Source organism: Vanellus vanellus, assembly GCF_965231255.1.
Source record: "Vanellus vanellus genome assembly, chromosome: 13".
Taxonomy (NCBI): Eukaryota; Metazoa; Chordata; class Aves; order Charadriiformes; family Charadriidae; genus Vanellus; species Vanellus vanellus.
Window position 1 is genome coordinate 12304563 of NC_138918.1, and position 17190 is coordinate 12321752.

General features: G+C 50.9%; 1 protein-coding gene across 2 annotated transcripts in view; it reads right to left on the reverse strand.

Annotated features, from left to right (window-relative positions):
• LARP1 (La ribonucleoprotein 1, translational regulator) overlaps positions 1 to 17190 on the reverse strand; it is a 52225-nt gene that overhangs the window by 22342 nt on the left and 12693 nt on the right. For both annotated transcript variants that reach the window (XR_014269656.1, XM_082489805.1), the window contains exon 2: positions 13204 to 13230. Coding sequence is in view for 1 of the 2 variants with exons in the window: in XM_082489805.1 (XP_082345931.1) it covers positions 13204 to 13230 (27 nt within the window). In the remaining variant the exon portion in view is untranslated. The remainder of the gene's footprint in view (positions 1 to 13203; positions 13231 to 17190) is intronic.

Sequence of the window (17190 nt, forward strand, 5' to 3'; positions counted from 1 at the left end):
TCTGCAGCCTGATTAGGCACCAGTCTCTGGCTGGGGGAGAGCAGAGCTCTCACTGCCAGCACCTCACCCAGGCGCCTGCTCACACAGCACTGCAGCCCCAGGGTTCACGGCAATGGCATCCAGCCCTTTTCTCCAGCTGCTTCAGCTCAGGAGCCTCAAGGCCATAGAGGTTCTTGTGCTTTTTTGGGGACCAGTCAAAGAGAGGCTCCCTCACAACCTCTAGCAAAAGAGGACGCATAGGCACGGGCTGCAGGGGTGGGTGCCACAGACTCTATCATCTTTGCGGGGGAGGGAGGAGATTGTTTGAAACAAGTTCTGCTGGTTTCCTTATCTGCAAGATAGGAACAGGGATCCCTTATCTAGCTGAGGTGCTGAGAAGACTAATTAGCATTTGCAGAGCCCTGTGAAAGACAAAACACAAAAGCAGAGCTGCAGCCTGGCAGGGAAGCTGCTCCAGGGAGCACAGCGGCGGCGGGGGCTGCAAGGCAGCTCTTGCCAGTGAGTATGGAGTTCAAGATCTGCAAGTCATGGTGGAGACTGCTCAAGACCAAGGCAGGAGACAGAGAGGGTGTGACAGTGCTAGAGGACAGACAGGCAGACACACCATCTGCAGAGCCAAGAGACATGGGGGAGCAGAAGCTGTGCATGCCTGGCACCCTCCAGGGTGCGCCAGCCTAACCAAGAGCCCCAGCTCCAGCCCATCAGCGATTCTGTAGTCACGCTCCTGGACATCAAGCCCAAAACTGCTCATGTTCCCTTGCAGACACTCTAGCAAACTCCAGTTTAAAAAAAAAAAAAAAAAAAAAAAAACAAACAAAAAAAAACACCACAAACAACACAACAAACCCAAACCCACTCAAAACACATTTAAGTGCTCAGGCTTCAGAAGAAAACCTTCCTACAAGGACAGCAACACATCTTGTGGTGCACATCTGTAAAGATCACCTTGCTAAACCCCACTGCCCTTTGTCACTGCATCAATTTGGGAAATAGAGAGCAAGTGGGTGTTGCTTGTACCCACCCAGGAGCTCAGGACAAGCAGTGCTAGCAAGGGATAGTAGATACTGCCCCAGCTGATAGCTGACCCCTTAAAAGCTGCTGGCAGACGTTTCAGACCTCCCAGCATTTCACATCCTTTTTGCATTTATTTGGTGGCAGTAAGTGATTTTCAGTTGCACTAGCACCACCTGACCCTCCCCCCCAAAAAACAGGGCCCCTCCATGCGAGGAGACAGACAAAACAGCTGTAGCCAGAGCCAGGGCTTTAGCAGTGCAAGACTGGCAAGGGGACTGCGGGCAGGGAAGGAAGGAGCAGCTTTGCCTGTGGCCACAGAGAAGATGCTGGCACAGCCAGCAACAGAAAAGCAGGTCTTGAGTTTTGATCTGCTGCTTGCAGCCAGAGCCAGATCGTTTGCCCCTGGGGTTGCCCACCCAAGACGAGGTTATTTCTTAACAAACAAGGGGACAAGTCACAGGTGGGAGCACTGAAGCCCAGATGCCAATACTGCAAACCACCCCCACCACGGCCAAGGCACAGCCAAAGCATTTGCTGGCTTTCGGTGCTCACTCCCCAATGCACCCAGTGAGCATCAAGAAGGGCAAGGCCGTGCGGCCACCTTGTGCTTTCCTTCCAGCCTGCGGCTGGCGGCAGCACAGCAGCACTCGAGGCAGAAAGCTCATGGGGCAGTCCAGGTGAGCAAACACCTCATACCTGGAAGGAGAACAGCCATTGCACAAGGACCTGACAGCCAGGGTGATGGCAGCTCCACAGCTACGTGTGCCCTTTTGAGAGGGACATGTGCTGTAGGACACTGTGCTCAGCCTAGGAGACATATTCACTACCTTACCCGGGGAAATCAATCCCAATGCTTGATGGCCTGGTTCCCTGCCTTTTCTTACATCCAATGCAGCTTGTAATGGATTTTTAGATAAGGCAAAAGAAGAGGTGGAATAAATCTGCAGGGCTGGGCAAAGGCCTGGTGTTATACAGCAGAAATGCCTACACCTCTACCAAGAAAGCTGTAGTGCCTTCTCCTGGGGTACTGCTCACATGCAATGTAGACAAAGGTTTAGAGCACCCCAGCACCAGCTGGGACAGCCTCAGAGGTCAGCCCAGGCTCCCAGCAGGAATGCAGAGCCCTCAGCTCTGTCCCGCGCTCCATCCCTGACACAGCACACCTCTCCTTTCCTAGCAGCCAAGTCAACAGAAAGGAGCCAGCCTGCCCCCTTGCCGCTCCAGCCCAGAGCCTGGCACCTCAGAGAAACTGCTGATGAAGGCAGTTTTGAAGCCAAGAGCCTGGACTTTGTGCTGGAGAGGCTGAGGCAGGGGCGCACGCTCTGTGTTGCGGGTCCTGCAGGGGCTGGAAGAGCTGAACTGGTATCCCCAGAACCCTGGCAGGAGCCCGAGGGCACCACGCAGGACAGCCGGCCATACGTCCAGCAGTCCAATGGGATCTGCTTCACCACTCAACAGACAGTCTCCAAACGATCCTCCTTCCTCCCCAGATTCCGTGGCATGGTCCTGGCGCAGGTGAGGACCACAGCCTACACCCAGTGCTAGGGGACAGCCATGTCAGCAATGCTTCTTTGAGGTCTCCAGGTGAGGAAGAGCAAGTGCAGCTTGGGCAAGGGCAAGCTGCACCCTGCGCAGGCTGGGGGTCTGAGCAGGTTGCAAATGAGAGGGGGAATAGCGCCTCAGCCAAAATGATGCGGCAAGGAAAAGGTACTGCATTAACCTCCTGAGAAACCAAAGGACAGCCAGGTATGACAACTTCTGAGAAGAGTAAAGACAGAAACCATTAGACAGCTTACACCTAAGAGGACCACTACTCGCTCACACTATTTGTAAACACACGCTCGTTGTCCAGTAATTGAAAAATCAGAGAGATTAGCCATTTCACCTAGAGGTAGCTAGTTCCTTCAGAGTCTTTACAGGAGGGCAAAAGAGTCCCTCCTGGGGTACGATGCACAAGACAGACCTGGTGGGACAGCACCGACCTGCAAGGCAACTCCAGTAAGAAGGACCCTGCAGGCAGCCAGCCACAGCCAAGCCCACCAGGACCCCACCTGTGGCTGCAAGAATCCCCTTGCTGGTCTCAAAGGAGACCTAGGGAGCCAACAGAGAACATCTGCATGAAGGTGTGTCCCCACATTGCCAATGTGGGAAACTCAGAGCACCAAGCCTGTCTCTGTCCTACAGGTCTCAAGCAAGCTCTGTCCCAGGGTGGCCTGATCCACACAGCAGCAGGGGCAAGACATTGATTTGGAGGCTCTCCTGTGGCACCCAACACTGCCCACACACTCAAACTCTACAACTTGGGAGCTTGAGCCAGACTGAGCCATCAGAGGACGTAGCTAGTAAGCTTTGTGCCCATCAACCTCACATGTCCAGAGACATTGGCAGGATCAGTCCTGCAGGCCAGATGTGACCCAAGCTGAGAGCAGCCTTCCCCTCCCACCAGCAGCCCGCCAGCTGCAGTTGGTGCTGAAGGTTTTTCTTGTTGAGAGCCTGTGCCACAGATCCCCCTGAAGTTATGGGCAGAGAAAGCCCTGAAGGACAGGCAAATGCTTTCTGCCCAGCACCCAGGGTTGCTGCAACTGTCTATTAATCAGCAAGACAGCAGCAGTGGGCAACACATCCTTACCGTAATCAATCACGGAATCACAGAGTTGGAAGGGACCTCTAGAGATCATCTAGTCCCACTCCCCTGCCAAAGCAGGATTGCCCAGAGCACATTACTCAGGACTGCATCCAGGCGGGGCTTGAACATCTCCAGAGGAGGGGACTCCACAACCTCCCTGGGCAGCCTGTGCCAGTGCTCTGTTACCCTCACTGTAAAGAGGTTTTTTTGGTTTTTGTTTTTTTTTTTTTTTTTTTTGTTTGTTTTTGTTTTTTTTTTGTTTTTTGGGTTTTTTTTGTATTTGAATGGAACTTCCTATGTTCCAACTTGTGCCCGTTGCCCCTCGTCCCGTCACTGGGAACCATTGAAAAGAGCCTGGCTCCATCCTCCTTCAACCCACCCTTTAGATACTTGTATGCCATAATAAGGTCTCCCCTCAGCCTTCTCTTCTCCAGGCTAAAGAGTCCCAGCTCTCTCAGCCTTTCCTCATAAGGGAGATGCTCCAAGCCCTTAATCATCTTAGTTGCTCTTCGCTGGACTCGCTTCAGCAGTTCCCTGTCCCTCTTGAACTGGGGAGCCCAAAACTGGACACAGTATCCCAGTTGTGGCCTCACCAGTGCAGATTAGAGAGGGAGAATTACCTCCTTCGACCTACTGGCCACACTCTTCCCTATGCAGCCCAGGATTCCATTGGCCTTTTTGGCAACAAGGGCACATTGCTGGGTCATGGATAATTTACTGTCTACTAGGACCCCCAGATCCTTCTCCTCAGAACTACTTCCCAGCAGGTCCACCCCTAACCTATACTGGTGCTTTGCATTCTTCCTTTGGCACTTGCCTTTGTTGAACCTCATTAGGTTCTTCTCTGCCCAGCTCTCCAGCCTGCCCAGGTCATGCTGGATAGCAGCACGGCCCTCTGGGGTGTCAGCCACCCCACCCAGCTTGGTATCATCAGCGAACTTGCTGAGGATACACTCTGTCCCCTCATCCAGATCATTAACGAATATATTAAACAAGATTGGACCAAGTATTGACCCCTGGGGGACACCACTGGTTACAGGCTTCCAACTAGACTCTGTGCCGCTAATCACAACCCTCTGAGTTCTATCAAGCAGCCATGGGGCTGGGAAGCACAAGCAGACAGGAATGCTCAGCATAGGAGAGCAGACAGGACCTTGGTCTCCTTACGGGGCTATTTGGTAGCACCCCTTTGTGCTGAGAAACATGCAGATACCCCCAGAGACCAAGTAGCAACTTCCACTTCTGCCTGGCTCCCAAGGAGCTGCTTCCAGCACCAGCCTCAGCGATCCATCAAAGCTAATGCCTGAAAAGCCTGGGATTTATAGTGCTGATTGCTCAGCATGCTCATGTTTTGCTGAAGACATCATAAAGTACACAAAACCACCAAGGGTCAGAGCAAACTGGGCACGCAGACTGTACCTCCTCTGGGTATGCAATGGTTTATGGCTCTACCTCCCACCAAAACATGGTTGTAGCCGGAGGCATGGTTGTAGCCGGAGGTGCATGCACAGAGGGGGAAGTCAAGGGAGCACTAGGATGGAATTCTTCAACAGCTTTAAATGAGACACTCTCACAAGGACATCTTCCAGCCTAAAGGAGTCTTTGTCTCCACAGCAGAGGCTCCCACCCGCTCCTGGGGACTGCAGAGAACCACAGTCAGCCCCACCACTTGCAGCACACAGTCTCACAGCTCCCAGCTGGCAGCATAGCATCTCGCCCTGTCTACAAAGGCAAGAAGGATATTTGCAACACTTCTGCAATAGCAGAAGTTTCTTAAAGGTGCAAGAAAAATCACTGTAGAATGGGGAAGGTCAGGACCAAGTAGAAGACTGGATCCTCAAGCTGCATGGCTGAGTGGGATTCAGGCTTGTAAAGCATGTGGGAAGCCTGTTCAGCAGGAGCAAGAGACAAGCTGCAGGCACCGTGGCTCAAAGCCTTCCAAGCAATTTTCTGCAGCTCCTCAGCAGACAGCTCCACCTTACAAGCCCTACTGTAACAGCAAAGGGAGCAGGGAGCTGCCTACACTTCTCTGCAATGTAAGCTCTGCAACTGCTGCAAAGATCACTCGCTAAAAATAACTTCAAAAAGGGCATCTGACAGCTCTGCAGAGAGCATGAGAACACTCCCACCTGGGTGTCCTAGGCAGGCTCCAAGAACTCAGGAATTTGCCCCAGGAAAGCACAGGGAGATGACCAGGGAGGGGTACAGGCAGGTTCAACACAGCGTGCGGGGCAGCACTGTCACAGGCTGAGAGCACGGGCACCTGAGCTATATTCCCAGCTCTGCAAGCCCCAACATCCCTCAGGTGACACTCCCAAGACATCCCCAGAGCAGGGGGAGGTAACACAGCTCAGGACACTTGCAGAGCCTGTCTCTCCGCGGACAGCACCCTGCAGGCAGCGCAGACCTGCAGAGCAACCAGGGGCACCAGCTGTAACAAGGCCCTGGTCACAGGGAGCTAAAGAACAGTATTGCTTTTTAAACGCACTTAACTGTTACAAGCTCTACACACGTTATCTGCAGGGTCTGACTTTTACTTCCAGGGCAGATGAGGGGCAGTAAGGGTCTGGACTTACCAAAGACACATAAACCTCCTCCCTGTAACCTCCCAGTCCAAGACAAAATCTCTTCAAATTGTGGCCAAGCTACACTCTGGAAGAAGCAGGTTAAGAAATGCCAACGGGCATTTCTAACATTAACAGCAACAGCGAGGGCACCGCGGACTCTTCCTGGCACAGATGGCTACTAGTAATAGCCAGCAAATGAACTCTCTCAAGGGCGACCGACATCTTTCCACCGCCTTTTCAAGCAATGCTCTTCCCCGAAGAGGGCTTCTAGGAAACTTTTGACACACGATCATGCACTGCACTGAATCCTGAGATGCCAGGCTCAAGCAGAACAAGACGGCACAGGGACCCCCCCTATTCTCTAAGGAAAACCGAGCCCTAAACTAAGGGGGTCTCTGCTAGGAAAGCCAGTGGTTCCCAGACCCCAGAAAGCATCACACTGGGGATGCAGCCAAGGTCACCCAGCTGAGCAGACTCCAGAAACTGTCAAAACCAGGGAACTGGGCTGGCTCAGGCGCGCACGGTTGCTGAGCCACCCTGCTCTACCCAGGCAGGGAGAAAGGCAGCCATCACCCCGCCACCCCTGCGGGAGAGGCTTCTCCAGCACCAGTGCCTGACCCGGCTTGTCCGGTGCAGACAAGTCTCTGTCTCACAGAGCATTTAAACATCAATTCCTCTGCCATCATGGAAAAGCCTCCAAGGACATCTGCAAATACTATCCATCGCATTAAACGGTTCAGGGAGGGGGGCTGGAAAAGCCAGCAGGGCTGCAGAGCAAATGCCGCGTCAGTCCCTCACGGGCAGGCTGAGGCCCCTGAGAAAAGGCGCAAGTTGATCCAGCTGCTGCTGAGGGCGGCGAAGCGCAGCAAGGACACCTCGGCGTGGGGAGAGGAGGGCACCCGAGGCAAGGCTGCAGGGGCCCGGGGGCATGCAGGCAGGCCAAATTGCGGAGGAGCTGGAGGGTCAGGCTCTCCTCCAAGCCGGCTCAGAGACCAGCTGATAGTTCATGACCTAAAAAAAAAAATAAAAAATCAGCGGTGGGGGAGAGGGAGGGATGACATGAGCGGGAACTACAGGAGAGCAAGAACAGACACACAAGGCATGGTAGGACTCGCGACTCCTTATAAAACACAGCAAAAGAAACCAAACCCAACCCACTCACCTTTGGGGGCAACTGATTTGCAAATTAAAAGGGGGGGTGTCCGCCCTCCAGGAGGGACCGGGAGCAGTCTCCTCCACTCCTGCTTACTTCTCCTGCACTGCTCTGCCTGTTCTGCCAGGCTCTAATGAAAAGCTAGTTAACAGTTAATTATTACCCATTCAGACACACGATCCCTACTCTGACCGACTGCCGGCCGGGAGGGATAAGAGAGTCACGTGATGCAAAAATCCTGGCCTTATGAAAGCACGGGCAACTATATTTAGTCAGAAAAACGATGACCTAGCGAGCCCGGCCCTCCCCGCCCCCCCCTTCGAAAAGCTGACCTACCACCTCCAGAGATCCTACCTCCATGGGAAGTCCCTCATCCAGCCAGGAGGTGTGTTACACCAAGACAGGGATGCCTGGCACAGGAGCGAGCCCGGTGTGGATGCACATGCACAGGCTGTCCAGGGGTGGGGGGGGCAGATCAGTGTGCAGCTCTGGCTGGGGGGACCTTCCCTCCCCATCCCCAGTGCTGTGCAGCAGGTCACCTTGTCAGCGGCCAAAGCTGATAAGCACCAAGAGCAACAAACAGGGCCCAGCCCAAGGTCCTGGACCTTATCTTGAAAACAGGAGGCACATTGGGAACGTGACCAGTGTGACCAGTGCAGGGGTGGCATTTAGCAGCGACACTCCAGCTGCTGGCCTCTGCACACCCAGGGCTGGCAATGGTCAGAGTTGGTGGCAGGAGTTTGCCTCTCCTGGATCAGCTCACCCCTCTCTTGCCGCAGGGCGGTTGGGTGAATGGGACAGACATGGCCATGCTGAGAACAGAGAGGGACCAAAGGCAGCCGTGCAGCAGTCACACACGCGTGACACCGCCACAGAGAAAAGGTCCCCGAAAAATGGTGTGCAGCAACAAAAGCCAAGAGCATCACCTGCTAACCCTCCCACCGCAGTGGAAGAGCTTCAAAGGGAAAAAAAAAAAAAGCCTGAGGACCAGACATCATTAATCTCTTGTCATCAGCAGAGGGGTGCTCTCTGCCTGCATCCTGCTGCAGCCGATGAGACAGCACAACCAGCAGTGCCCGTAGCACAAGCGAGAAGAAGTCACCGCATCGTTGCCGAACCCAGAGCATCACACTGATGCGATCCCTTTAATGGCTGTCAGCCTCTTCTGCAGCTGCATCTGGGGACTTGGAAGCTGACAAAACCCTTCCTGGGAAGCATCTGGTACATCTCACTGTAAATATTTAACAATGAAGCGACGGGAATTGAGAGCCAAGCGCCTGCCGCGAGACCCTCCTGCTCCTGCTCCCCACGTTCGCGCTGTCTAGGAGAGGACTGCGCGGCTTCCACCATCTGCACCAGCAGAGCGGGGCGAGGGGTCATACAAGGCAAAGGTGCAAACTCTGCAAAACTCGCCTCTGGAAAACCTATCATCTCAAAGAAGAGAGGCAGAGAGTGGGTTTCTAGAAAGGAAACTGTGATGTAATTTAAATAACATCATTCTTAGTTCTTCCCTGCTGTGATTCCCGTACCCAACTTTGGCTACTCCTGCACAGGGATCTCCAGAGGACCAGTGTGTCCCCTGTGCAGTGGCCACTTGCAAAGCGACCACTAGACCTCATCCTCGACGCCTGCACCAGGTCAGCTGCAAACCTGCCTCCCTGACCGCGTATAATAAAAGAACACAGAGCAGCAGCTTAGCTTGCGTGGCCCAGGAAGACAAAGCCACCACCAGGCAGAAATACAGCCCCGTCTCTTGGGATGGGAGAAAGCAGTAGCAATTTAGTGGTAGGACCAGGTGCAGCAAACATTCCCAGGAATTTGAACAGGCCAGATCTAGGTCACCCACTAAACAGGGTGTCTCCAGAAATGAGCTGAAGAAATCCTACAGTCCCGTAGCCACCTGGATTAAACGAAGCATGGGTATGGGGGCTTCCTCCCATTGGCAAATCCAGAGCATTAAAACCGTGACAACAAGGCAGCCAAATATCCTTGCAATCTTTGAGAGTAGGCAGAAAGGCTCCTTTTTTTTTTTCCCCCGACTTAAGGATTACTGTACCTCATCTCAGTTGATTTCAGGGCATGCTCTCCAAGCACAAGACAGAACATCCTCACTTACGCCCCCCACCGTAAGCCAGATGCAGTGAAATTCAAGATTTTTCTTAATATCTTTGATATAACAAATGCTGCCAATTTCCTTCCTTCCACCATGTGGATCCTGCTGCATAAACCACTCTCTCCAATCCAGGTAATTCCAGTGCTACAGGTGGCTGCCTCCCCTGCCTCAATAGATGGCATAAGAATAAAAACACCCTAAAATCAAAGCGAGCCTTCCCAAAGGAATCAGGAACAACCAGCTACAAAAGAGCGCAACACAGCACTTCCCCTCTTAATTTCAAGATCCATCTCCCCTCCTCTTCTTTTTATAAAGGATTAAAAATCACTTCCTTGCAGTGGGAGCATCACCCACATCTCTTTATGGAAAACTTCACAATGTTTAATTCAAAGTGGCATTTATAACTCACAAAAGATATCTCGTCACTGCTGACAATTCTCCAAAATGATCAGCTCAGAGTGCAGAAGATGAAAAAAGAAAAATAAAATCATCAAGAGTAGTGAGACCAAGACAGAGCATCACTTGTTGCTGTGTTTAACACCAGCACATCCACAACTGCACCCTGCAGTCAACTCTGGTCTCCGCATTTCAAGCCATGTTACAGATGCACAGAGAAAAGCAACTGAATCACCCAGAGGCAGCCCCTTACGAGGCGAGACTAAAAAGGCTGGGATCCCCCACCGCTGAGAGGAAGAGGGCTGGCTGCAGTATATGATACCAGGAGGACACAGGAACAGCACACGAAGCTAGATCCATTTAAAGCAAAAAAATAATTAAAAAAAAAAAAAGTATTTCCTTAAATAGCAGGCAAACTTCACCACCCCATGCAGCAGTAAGTCCTGGCAGATGGACAGCACCGGCAGCCTCACAGAGGGGTTAGGTGTTCACGGCCAACATGTCCACAGAGGTCCTGGTACAGATGTGCCCTCACAGCCTTCCTCTAACAGCAGAAGTGGGGAACATGAGAGTCTGTCTCTCTGCTCTGCCACCACACCACCAAGCCCAGACTCACATCTCTCAAGAGTGTTGAAGTCTCTCAGCTTCCCACCTGAGCTCCAGATCACAAGGTTTGAAGTGGCTTCTTCTGAAAAGCACCCTACAGCTGCTGAATCCTAGTCACTGGATGTGGAAGAGTGAAGGACCGAGGAACTGCTGTGTTAGAGAGGAAAAGTCAGTCACCTCTCTCCAAGAGCAGCTTTATTTCCAAACGCTGTTAGGTAACTGGGACGCAAACACTGCTGCCCTTCCACCTCCATAGCGCTTGCACGTGACACCAGGCTGAGGGCAGAACGCCTCCAGCATCCATACACTAACAAGCAGGAACATGCTTTGGGGCACGCTACAGCTACTGTGCGTACAAAATGGCTGATTTTTGGCTCAGGCTCCCCACCTATGCAAGTTCCAACTCTGTTATGGCAACTCAGCATCCTCTGTCACTATGCTAACCAATTCCTTGGGCGGAAGAACAACGGACTTCTCATCAAGAGGGGAAACCAGCCATACAGACCCACCTGGCCTCACAAGATTAACCTTAAAAAAATAGGCACTGACAGATACAGGAGTCCTGGTGATTTGCAGTAACAGACCTGAGCAAATTGACTCGTTGAACAACCTCAGCAACAAAAGGGAGGCGAGGGAGTCAAACCCAACAGCCTCAGGAGTGCACAACAACTCGGGTGCTGGGAGCAGGTATGCTCCAGGCAAGCCTACTGCCCCCCCGCCAGTGGTGCTACCCTGCCTTCACCTCATGCATTCACACTTCACTGTGGTTTGAGATACCAGGGCTTCCAGGTAAGCTTAGTACATGGGAAGAAAACACATGGCACCAGCTTTAAGGCTTTTCAGGAGAAGGAATGAGAAAGGACCGTGCAGTGTCCGGTGTAGCTATCATTAAGAGGAATCCTGTTTAAGCTTTCACTTATCTCCTTACAAACATAAAATTGTTAAAAACAACAAAAAAACAAACAAAACCCCAAGCTCTGTAGGTAATGTTTTCTGCAACACTACTGACATGTAATATGCACTTAGTGAAACGCTATCTGCTGCAGACACACACTCACACCCCACCCTGGAGGCAGCTGTGAAGGTCCCCAACCAGTTGGATGGAGAGCAGAGGATGGAGTTGTGCCAACCAAAGGACATCTCTGAGTCTGCAGCACAGGCAGACAAAACACAACACCTGATGAAGGCAGATCTTCAGCACAGTGGAGAAAAGCCTCTTACAAGCTCAATATATGGAAATACACCTTTGCTCCTTCAAAACCAGTCTTAATACTTTACTCTCATACATGTTCTGAAAACAAGAAAATAACGGAAAACTTACAAACTGGCTGGGTTACTACTTGGGTTACTTCTCCAACACCTATAGAGGCATCTTCTGCAACACTCCAGTGGATCCAGTTACATACCACAGCCTCGTTAGCTGGCTAGAGCTCTGGAAACACATACACATGCACAACTTCCAGCCCTTTGTCCAGTTCATGAAGTCAAATTACACTGTCTCCAATGTTACACCACACCGCTCCAAACTGGTGAGTTATTTTTACTGAAGTCAACTTTAAGACAATGGAGTTGATTTCCACACTTCCAAATCCTGATCGCATAATGCCTCCACAATCAGCAGCAATTTATCCTCACGCTATCACGTGAACTGGGGAAATGTGATCCCAAAAGCCAAAGATGCCAGCAGGAGGTGGACATAGTGATGTGTCCAAGGTTGCACAAGGCCAAGCCAGGCACTGACCCCTATTCCCAGTGCCTTTGCTATGGGACATCTCCACAAGGCACTACAGCTTTGAGACAACAGGATCTCACTGTCTGGTCATGGTACCACTGGGTAAAACACAAACCTTTCCTTCAGTCTTGGCACTTCAACAACATCAACCTGGATGAAGAGCTCCTTTGGGAGAGGCAAGAATTGAGATAATCAATACTTGCTTTTAAAACTACATCCCCTTCCTGGTTTGGGACCTATGTCCAGAGCAGCCTCCCCTCCCTCCCTAGGACCCCAGTTCACTTCTAAAGGGTCCCTCCTGGCAAGGCTGCATGCACCACTGGGGCCAGGAAGTTTTCACTGGTCTTGCACTGACGGCAACGCAGTGTGTATCTCGGTTGTCATTAACAGCGACACTCAGCAGCAACAACAGGCTAAACAAGCCAAGGGTGAAGTCTGCATATTTTCAAAGTATTACAAATTCCAATATACATCTTCAGGGTCATGGACACATCAAGCTGTATACAACTAACATACAGACTAACAGCAGCAGTTCTGAGTTACATTTGCATCTTGACAAATCAATGTTTTCAGTTATGTTTGATGATCAAGTCCTACAACTTCCCAAACTCTTTCACCCTGGACACCCAATTTTGTCATGATACAATGTATGGGAGGAAAGTAACCTTCCAGCAGTTGCAGTCATCACTAAATGAAAGCATAAAACATGTCACTGACATGAAGGAATGGCCAAATATTAGAGGAGCTTTTTTGTTTGGTTGTTTCTTTGAGGTTTTTTTTGTTTTGTTTGGGATTTTGGGTGTTTTGGAGTTTTGGGGTTTTTTGTTTTGGTTTGGTTGTTGGTTTGGTTTTTTTTTTTTTGAATTAATGTCTGTCTGTTGCATATTCCTGTACCAGTCTTCTAAATCTGGTTCGTGCTGACTCTTCAGAAAGAGAAGTGCAGGGAAGGCATGGGAGAGGGACGTTTGAAGAACTCCATTTTTAATTAGTACATACCAGACTGGCTGTCAGTTGGAAATATATCTGTGGAAGAAAAAAAAAAAAGAAAAAAATTAGTATTGGTTGCAGCTGGAGTGCGAATCATATTTAAAAGGTCCCTCCTCTCTTGATTTGTTTGCTTTAGCTAAACAGAGGAAGTATTTTCTTAGTATCCCAAGTTAAACATCAATCCAGCTTGGAAGCCACCTCAATTCAACCACTTGTTGTGGGAAAGATTTTGAAGGAGTCTGTGTTTACCTCAATGTATTGCTCTCATAAATAACCTTCTACATTGGCTTCTAACAGACAGTGGTGATGAATAAAAAGCTCGTGAGATGTACAAAGCTCCACACGATGAGGTAGTTGATGGCACCCCCACACTCCCCCTGGCCAGCATTATCAATTGGAAACCTGTACAGAGAACACCTAACATGGTGACCAGCTGGGGAGCGCAGGTGGCAGCCAAAGCAAAAAGCAAAACGGGCGTTTTCCTGATGGTTCTTAGTTTTCATAGCCACAAGGGACATCAACAGCTGTGCCTGGCTCCAACACAGCACCTATTCCATAGAACGGGCAGCCAGAAGCACGCACCCATCACCTGAATGGGCGCCCAGTGGCATGGCACAACGCATGACCCTGAGGGAATGCTTTCACCTTCCCATCTCAGGTGGCTCTGCCAGCAAGCACAGTCTGCTGCGCAGAGCTGCTGGAATCTAGAGGGTTTCAGATCCCAAAACAGATTACTCAACCTTCCCAGCCCCCAAGCTCTTTCAGGAGAAGGTCCTGTACCTCTAACTGATGGACCCTATTTATTGCTGGAGGGAGACATTCACCAAAGTAGCTGGGGAGGATCAGATGAAAAATTCATTCTTTTGTGGAGCACACAGGACAGCATGTGTGGAGAAATCCTGTCGATAAAGGCTCCCTGAAAAACTATGAAAACACCACTTTTGAGAGCACAACACACTGTTTTATTCAAGGAATTTGGAAGAGGGGGAAGGGAGGCTGCCAGCGAGCCAAGGTCCTCCTAGGACAGGGGCAGGCCCCTGGCTCCTGCTTATCAGCTGCCCGAAACACACATTCAGCTGAAAAGTCACAAAAGTTGCAGCAAGGACTACCCCTTGGACAGGGCAATGCTCTCTGGCCTGGGCTCAACCAATGCAGAAACAGCAAAAACACGCCTCTATCAAAGAGCTCCTATTGACAGTGCATTGTGTTCAAGGCATCCTCAGCAGGGATGCCTTCATCCAACATATGAGCAGCAGAAGCAAGTATGAAAAAAAAAAAAAAAATTCACAGTTCTCTCTGACATTACGCACAGTTATGGTCTGCGGCCACATTGAAGGTATGATCCCAAGGAAAAACCAACATATCAATAAAATCCTCCAATCCTGGATCCTTTGCAGACTGTGTGTTCTACTGCAAACCTCCAGCAGCACATCACCCAGGCGCCTCTAAATATCTTGTATTTCTGCGATGGTCGCTGACGAGGTCAGGCTCTGACAACAGTGAGTAGAAACACTCTGTATTTTGATCTAACAGGGCCCAAACAAGAGGCAATTTCTGTGTTTCCCTACTTGGGTAACTCCCAGACAGCTTCTCCGCAGACGAACAAGGGAGAAGCACTGCTTAACGAATATTGCACCTGTTTAGAGCAGCTAGCTGTAATGGCTATTACCAAACCCCCTCAAAATTTAAATAATAATAGTAATAATACTACAATGGCTGAAAAAAGGAATTCCTTTGTGCCAGCCAAGAACTACAGGCCTTGATAACCATTCCCCTTACTATACCCCTGCCAGGAGCAGTTACCCAGTTCGCATTCCTGCTAGACCGTCCTACCAGCTCTGTCAAGTGCAAGCCACAGCCTGGCTGGCCATCTGCAGAACCAGCCAGCCACGAGAGGTCCAGCCTACCCCACTTCTAGAAACCACAACAACTCGGTAACAGATCTGCCACCACATTTACTAGAAAAGCAGTGGAAACTCCTCAGTGGCTTAGGTCAGTAGAAAGCAAGGACCACAGATGATGATGGCCAGGGGCAGATATTGCTCACATTCACCTCGAAAGGTTTGCCAGTGCACCTTCTGTCAAGGAAGGACACTTGCCTCCAGTCCTCAGCCCTCTTGTCTGGGAGAGGCTGAGCCTGTCCAACTCATCACACCTACCATTAAAGCAGATTTGACTCCAAGCTCTCTAGAGCAGAGACACAGAGCACTGGGCTTGCAGGCCTGTCCTCACTGCTGAAAACGAGCACAGAACAATCAGTCTGCAGGACTTGCTCTTCTGAAAAACAGGGTTGCTGGGAGGACACATATGAGGCAGGGCTGGTCAGGGACTGCCAGGCATAATGACCCTTTGGGACCCCTTCTTCCCTTGCAAGCACAAGTGACTAGATTAGAAATTAGCCTGCCAATTAAGGGCAGCACCTGCAGTGCCCAAGGGAAGTCTAAATTAGGCAGCACTTTCTTTTCCCAAGAAAGCCATGGTGGGGAAGGAGACTGAAACATGTGTGGCTGGCAGGGCAAAGATAAATGCCCAAGAGCCCGTCTAGCATACTGCAGGACTGAGGCTACCTGTCCAGTTTAGCTCCCTTCCCAGTGCTCCTGAGGTTTTAAAAAAAAAAAAAAAAAAAAAAAAAAAAAAATCAAACAAAAAGCACCCAGCCACAGAGACCAGGCTGGGATTTTGCTCAAGCAAAGTCCCAACACAGAGAGCCAAAGCCAGCAAACCAGCCCCACTGATTCCTCCCACCACACACACCACTTTCCCACTGGCCTCTCCCCAAGGGACCCCAATGCTCGGTATCCCGATGCAGGCCAGAGGCTGCAGAGGACAATGCTCCACAGCAGCTCTCCACCATCTCATGGGGCACCTGCCCAGCAGTGGGCACTCCCCACATGGGAACCGGGCAGCTCTGCCTCTGCCTGCACCTCATCTCCCAGCCAAATCCAGACTGGGCTGATACAAAACAGCCCCCAGGCAGGCAAACGGGAAGGAGCGAAAAATAATAATATCGCGATGCAAGCAAGGAAGACCCATGAAATTTAGGCCCTGTGGTCTCACATTTCCTTCCCCTTCCTGCATGCAGACACTTTGTTTCATAGCACGAACCCAAAATGAGAAATAATTGGTGTCTAAACAGAGGGATTATAATTACCACAGGCACCAGTGATCTCTTCTTCATTGTAGCACCAGTTTCTGCCAAGCCAGGTATTTCCCAAGCTCTTTACCATCCTACTCAGCTCTGTACATTATCCATACAGCCTACAACATCTCAGCAGAAAACACATTCCATGAATCTCCCTGTTATCAGCCAAGGGGGGTGGAGGAAGGAGCAAGCAGGAGGAGGTCAAGGATGTGTTGCAGCCGGCAGGATGCCAGGACTGGCACAGAGCATCCCCTTTGAGCAACTCTTTCGGGACTGTCACATGAGGGTGCAGACACGGAACAGAGGTGCTTGCTCTGAACACCGATACCCATAGCTGCTGCACAAAAAGCCCAGGAGGCATAACCAAATTGAGGGCAGTCATCCTTATTTCAGGTGGTACTGGGGGATGCATACCGAATCCCAATTTTTGCCTGATGATATTTTTAAACACAAGAGGAGATCGTATGCTAAAATGGGGCATCTGAAGAGAAAAGCTGATGCATCCACACACGTACCCCACCCCTCAGGGGTTATCTGGCCAGGGCTGCTATTCAGGTATCTGGGACAGATCCAGAAAAGCCACCCCATTTACAAGCCCACATCTCCCTTCCACTGCTCCTCCCCTCACTGCAGAAGCACAATCAGGCCCTCTACCAGCCACGCTTCAGCGCCAAATCCAAACACCCTTACAGGAAGCCTGCCTTCTCCCTGCTCGGGAGCTACAGCTGGGAAGGGACCTCCGCCACCCGCTGCTGTCCCCAGCCCCCCCTGCTGCCAGCACTCCTCTTCTGCCACCGATGCTGCTTCTTCCCAGCAGGGCCCGGGAGGCAGTGGCTGAAGAGCAGCTCATTAGC